This window comes from Terrapene carolina, unplaced genomic scaffold, assembly GCF_002925995.2.
Source record: "Terrapene carolina triunguis isolate 2854851 unplaced genomic scaffold, T_m_triunguis-2.0 Scaffold517, whole genome shotgun sequence".
NCBI classification, from domain to species: Eukaryota; Metazoa; Chordata; order Testudines; family Emydidae; genus Terrapene; species Terrapene triunguis.
In genome coordinates, this window is record NW_020664868.1 from 2,377,421 (window position 1) to 2,383,628 (window position 6,208).

General features: G+C 58.6%; 1 protein-coding gene across 1 annotated transcript in view; it reads left to right on the forward strand.

Moving 5' to 3' along the window:
* Positions 1-3,069, forward strand: part of ZFP36 (ZFP36 ring finger protein) — a 28,765-nt gene extending 25,696 nt beyond the window's left edge. The window contains exon 2 of the mRNA XM_029913203.1: positions 9-3,069. Coding sequence (XP_029769063.1) covers positions 9-1,040 — 1,032 coding nt within the window. The 3' untranslated portion in view covers positions 1,041-3,069. The remainder of the gene's footprint in view (positions 1-8) is intronic.
* Positions 3,070-6,208: the final 3,139 nt, after the last annotated feature.

The window sequence follows — 6,208 nt, forward strand, 5'->3', positions numbered from 1 at the left end:
GGGGGAAGGGGTGTCAGAGCCAGGCATTAACCCCCCCTTTTTCCTCTCTCCCCGCCCCACAGAACCTCCTGAACCTGAATCTGAGCGAGGGGCAGGACGCTGGGGGCAGCGGCGACGCCCACATCTGGCCCCTGCGCACGGTCTGGAGCCCCAGCACGGAGCAGGCGCGCTCCCTGCCCGAGCCGGCGGCCCCGCGCCCCTCGTTCCGCACCGACCGCTCCCTCAGCCTGATCGAGGGCCGAGCCCTGCCGCCCCCCCCGCCCGGCTTCCCCCCGCTGCAGCCCCCGCCAGCCCCCGCCCTCTCGGCCCGCTACAAGACGGAGCTGTGCCGTACCTACAGCGAGACGGGCCGCTGCCGGTACGGGGCCAAGTGCCAGTTCGCCCACGGGGCCGGGGAGCTTCGGAGCCTGAGCCGCCACCCCAAGTACAAGACGGAGCTGTGCCACAAATTCTACCTCCACGGCGAATGCCCCTACGGCTCCCGCTGCCACTTCGTCCACTACCCGGAAGAGCGGGGGCTGGCCACCTCCCCGCAGCTTCTGCGCCAGAGCCTCAGCTACACCGGGGTGCCTGCTGCCCGCCAGGGCTCCCCGCCGCCCGGCATCTCCGATCCGGCCTCTTTCGCCCGGGCTCCCTCCATCTCCCCACCTCCCGCCAGCGACCTCCTCTCGCCGCCCTTCGCCCGCCTCAACTCGGAGCCCGTCCCTCGCATGGCCACCCTGGGAGAAGCCCTGGCCGCCTCCGCCCCTGGAGGGCGCTGCACCTGCCGTTGCGGCGGCACCGCCAGGCTGGGCACCTTTGACAGCCCCCGAGACTACTACGCCGCTGCCCCGGGCGCGCCCGTCGCCTCCGGCCTCCCCAGGACCCCTTCCTCCAACTCGCTCTCCGACCAGGATTGCTACAGCAGCTCGGGCAGCCTCAGCGGCTCCGAATCACCCGTCTTCGAGATCCTGCCCACCAGCGGGACCTGGAGCGGGACCCGCCGCCTGCCCATCTTCAACCGCATCTCTGTGTCGGAGGCCGGGGAGGGCTTGGAGTAGGATCCAGGCCAAGGGAGGGAATCTAATGGGGTGGAGAAAGGGGGAGGGGTTGTAATCAATTCCTTGGAGCAAAGAGTGACCCCCTGGTCCTGCTTCCAAGATCCCTCCAGACACTGCCCCCTGGCCCCTCCAGCTGCTGGTCCAGATGTTTGGGGAGGGGAGAGCAGCTCCTCAGCCAGATGTTGGCAGGAGCTGCTCCTGTCTGGGGGGTGGGGTGGCCTCCCCTGGTGTGGGACATGAGCTCCCCACAGTGGGGGAGGGAAGGGGGGGGGGACATGCATCCAGATGTGCACAATGCAGATGCAAGCTCCCTGCCTGGCCAGATGTAGCCATGCCTTTTAAGTGACTTGCTCCTGCTACCTGTGCGCGGGGCATGGCTAGCAGGGGCCGCTGCCCCCTCGGTACAGGGCTCATCACCCTGCCTTCCTCCGCCCGCTCGTCCTAAAGTGCCAGATGACACCGCCGAAGTGCCTTGCCCAACCCCCGCCGTCCGGGAGTGCTCACCTGCTTCAAGTCAAGGACTGCCGGTCTCCACGCCTCCCCCATGTCCGGCTTTCCACCGGACTCACCTGCATTACAGCGAGTGAGGGGAAAAGCCCCGTGGGGCCGGCGTGCATCCCTGTAAACGGACTAACTTGGAGCTGTGGGGTGGGGACGGTGCGGTTTTATGCCCCATATGTAGCAGATTGTTTGGGGTGGACCACATCAGCATATTAGGGGTGTCTGGGGTGGGATAAATTCAGCTTGAATGGTGCTGTTTTCCTCCTCTGCCTTTACCCTTATTTCATGCTGTGAATATTTCGGGAAGGGTTCCCCTAAAAAATTGTGACTGGAGGTGTAGATCCCTTTGGAATTCTTTGACATCGTCTGCAGACCCCCCCAGGGGTCGGTGGACCACAGGTTGAAAACGACTGGACTTAATTGGTATGAAACCGCTCTCGCTTTAAGTTGGCGGGGGGGATGTATTTCTCTCCAAAGACAGTCGTGTTACTGCAGTATTTATGGCAATTCCACTGGCTCAACCCAGCTGCAAAAGGAAGGGTGAAACGGAGGGGGGGGGAAAGGAGAGTAGGAAAGCTCTACTGTCTTAAAGGGGAAGATGAGACAATCTGAGCCGACAATATCTCTGGGTGGAGCAGGAAGGCAGCACTGACTGGGCAGTTTGCAATGAAGATGTGGTGTGTCCCCTCCCAGAATCCAAAGAAGGTCATAGGGAGGGGTCTTTGTTCCACCCCCGCCTCCCCAGTTAGCCACCCCATGCAAAGCTCGGTCAACATGACAGCAAGCTTGACCTTGATTTCTGGGGAGTTGGTCTCCAAAGCCATAGTGTTAAACCGGTCAGCCCTTGCCATGTAGCAAGAACTCTGTGAAGGGGTGGGAGGGGGAGACACTGAGTGTGCATTGCTTGCCTCCTTGCACAAAGCCGAGGTTGTGAAGTGCTCCCCAGTCCAGCCCACAGGATAAAAACTTGCTTTTTCTTGTAAAGGCAAGCTAAGGGTCTGCTCTGATCACATGACTCCCAAAGCTTGGGCTTTCAGAACCGCACTAAACCTCACACGGCTTTGGCAACACTGGTATCTCGCTCCGAATCCCGCTGTGGTAGCTTGTGATGCCCTCTTTGCAGCTCCGAGGCCTAGTAAGATCTTTCATGTTCCGTTTTCTGTGCGAACAATTCCCCTGCTTTTTAACTGTTGCTCTTGGAAACAAAAAACAAACAAGCTGATGTTTACCTTTGTAATGATAGACCAGAAACCAAAATTATTTATAGAACCTTTATTTATTCAAGACAGAATTTTATATTATATTTATCTTTTTGTAATATTCTGAAATAATATATATATATTTTTCCGTGTTATTAAAAAGTTTAATTAAAGAAAAACAACCCAGCCAGATGTAACCGGGAAGCGATACGTTTATAAGTGACAAATGCTTTTTTTTAATCATCATTGTGGTGTGTTATTGCTGAATCTCGAGGATTTAAAAAAAAATGGTGGAAATAAAACAAAGAAAGCCATGAGATTGGACAGTGTTTTGGGTTTTTTGGGTTTTTTTTGGGATGGGCCTACAGCCTGGGCGCTGTGTGAGGGCTCGGTGTACCCCCACCACAAGTCCCTCCTCATCTTGTCTGAAGAGTATAAAACAAAACAGGCATCTTAATGGAATTTCAGCCCCATTGTGCATAACACATAATGTCCCATATCTCCCCTCCCCCTGCTATCTGAGCATCTCCTAAAACACGGGTGTTTTTTTTAAATAAGGGGGGGGGAGGGAATCTTCAAAGGCCTGGCTGAACAGGAGCTGGTCTCTGCCCCAAACAGCTTCCAAACTAAACCCATACAAGATAGGGGAAACTGAGGCACGGCTTAATAAAGAGGAAGGATGGCCCTGTGCTTAGGGGACATCCATTGGGAGTTAGGTGCCTAGATCCCTTTTGAGGAGCTGGGTGTCAGGGCCTAATGCCCTTAGGCTGAAGGGAGAGTTCTAGCTTCCATAAATAAGCTTGGAAGAACAATCACCTGCCTGTATAGCCCCATGGTTCTAGGAAGAGAGTTATCTTCCCAGCTGCACTAGGGGATCCAGAAAGCACTTCCTCGATTTTACAGGTGGCAGGAGTGGGATTTGCTTTGTAATCACAAGACTCTCTGGCTTGGCGTGGGAGATCTCTCTCCGTTCCTGTCATCCATTCGCCTGGAGTGCAGTCACGGGCCGACCTGCCCCAATTAGCTTTAATCAAGCGAGGTGAGGGCCGGGAGCAGCATGACCACAAGTAATTACGCTGGGGTCTGGGCGAGCTTGCCCAGTCTGTGGCTCGCTGCTCCGGGCGGGCTAGGTTAAAGCTAGCGCAGGTATGTCCGCTGCCATCTTCCCCTTGAGAAGCTTGATCAGTTTAGATTTGTCTCGGGCCTGCCGTGAGTGGTGGCACGTCCCCAGGTGCTGAGCGCAGCCCAGATGCATGTTTCCTTCCCCCCCGCCCCTTCACCGGCTGCTCTCGTCACGGCTGACGTTAGCAGGGCGCGGCCGGTCCCTGCCAAGGACACATCCACAAAGCTCTTTGCGCAAGGCCCCGTCTCCTCCCAGACTGGAGGAACCGGCCTGGTGAGTGGCCCCCGCCCAATGCTTTCGGTAAACAAGCCGGCTTGGGAAACCCAACCGTGCCCGCCCAGGCTGAGCCGATGGGGAGCGCTGGGTAGTTGGGCCTGTGTGAGAAGCCGCCCAAGGTGGGGCCCCAAACACTGTGGCACCAGGAGGCCGATTCCCTCATGATCGGTTTCATCCCATGGGCCCCCCGTGCCAAGCTTCACCTGCCCTAGTGGGTGCTTGACAGCCGGGCAGAGGCAGCGCTGGGAGACCTGTACATGTTAAGGCCAGAAGGGAACACCCAGATCATCTGCTTTGACCTCCCCACAAGGACGAGAGCGCTGCCCCCCCAGAATCAATGGGAAACGGGTGTTCAGGAAGCACCGAGAGGCCCTAGCAGAAATCCAGGCCCCATTTTGCTGGGTGCTGCACAGACCCAGACCAAGATCAGGGGCCGGGCCCATCGTGCCAGGCGCTGCACAGACTCTGATCACGATTGGCTAGAGTAGGGGGTGGCTTCGCGTTGGAATCCCCCTCCGCAGCCCGGCTGGAGGGTTTCTCCCTGGGGGGGGCTGGGTTCTCATAGCGGCTGCATTGCTTCTGCTCAATGGGGTCGGCCGCCCGCAAGGGAGGGATTGCTCAGTGGTTTGAGCATTGGCCTGCTAAACCCAGGGTTGTGAGTTCAATCCTTAAGGGGGTGCATTTAGGGATCTGGGGCATAAATCTGGCTGGGGATTGGTCCTGCTTTGAGCAGGGGGTTGGACTTAGATGACCTCCTGAGGTCCCTTCCAACCCTGATCTTCTATGATTCTAGGGATCTCACTCTTGGTAGGGCCTGCCGAAGCGTGGCTGCGTTCAGTGCTGGCTGGGCGGCCGTTCCGCTGGCGTTGGTTTTGGTTTGTTCTTTGCGGTGTTGGTCCCCTGGTGGGGGGGGCCAAGGGGGGTTCACTGCATCTGGGTTCCTTTGACCCGTAAGCCAGGGGCTTGGAGCGCGCGGGCCGGCTGCTGCACTGTGGCGGGTGTGTTGCTGAGTATAAGGGAGGCGACTGCCCGTGCGACTATAAAATCTGCCTCTCGAATGGGTGTTTCCTGGCTCGGGAGCAGTTTGTTTCGGCTGGCACAGGAGGGACTCTGGAGCGTTGGGTTCCTGTTTTTTCCCTTGTCTACTCCTGCGGTTGAAGTAGTTTTTTCCGATGCCCCCCTGCCCTGCCCTGGCAACTTCCTTCACAATGACCTTCTATCTCCTGGGCATGTCCTGGAGGTTTAGGAGCAGAGACAGGTCCTAGAGATGGGGGTGATCACCCAGAGGAGCCGGATCGAGCCGGCGCTGTTTCTAAACAGACTCCAGTGCGGGCTCGGTGGGTCCTCTGAGCTGGTGGCGTCCGAGGGAGGTGACGCGGATGATGCTGGTGTCTCTGACCCCTTGCTCCTTCCTGATGTCCCAGCCCGTCAGCTGGCTAGGAGGGGTGCAGCTGGCGCGCGGGACACGTGCGACTTCGCGGGTCGCGCTAATGGGACACGGGGAGTCGAGGCTGAGGCCTAATCCCCTGACCTCCAGCGCTCTGTTCACCCCCCTGCCCTTGTCCTGAGAGAGACCTCGGCTGATCACCCAGGTGCCGACTTTCATTTTCCTGGGTGGGTGCTCCGCCCCTTTCCCCCAATGCCCCGCCCTTGCTCCGCCTCTTTCCGGCCCCACTCCGCCTCCTCCTTCCAATGCCCCGCCTCCTCCCCCAGCACCTCCCACCCGCCGCCGCACAGCTGGTCGGCGGGTGCCTGGTGGGTGCTGGGCACCCACTATTTTTTTACCGTGGGTGCTCCAGGAGTCGGCGCCGCTTATGGCTGATCGTGGGAAGCGTCTCTGTCTCACTACGTGGTTCAGCTGGGTGAGGAAGCACATGGGGCCAGAGCCAGTGCTACCATTTAGGCAAACTAGGCGGTTGCCTAGGGCGCCAAGATTTGGGGGCGCCAAAAAGCGGTGCCCCCAATTTTTTTTTTACAGCGTTCCTACTCCCCGAGCGGTCACTGCTCCACTTCTCCCACCTCCCAGGCTTGCAGCGCCAATCAGCTGTTTGGCGCCGCAAGCCTGGGAG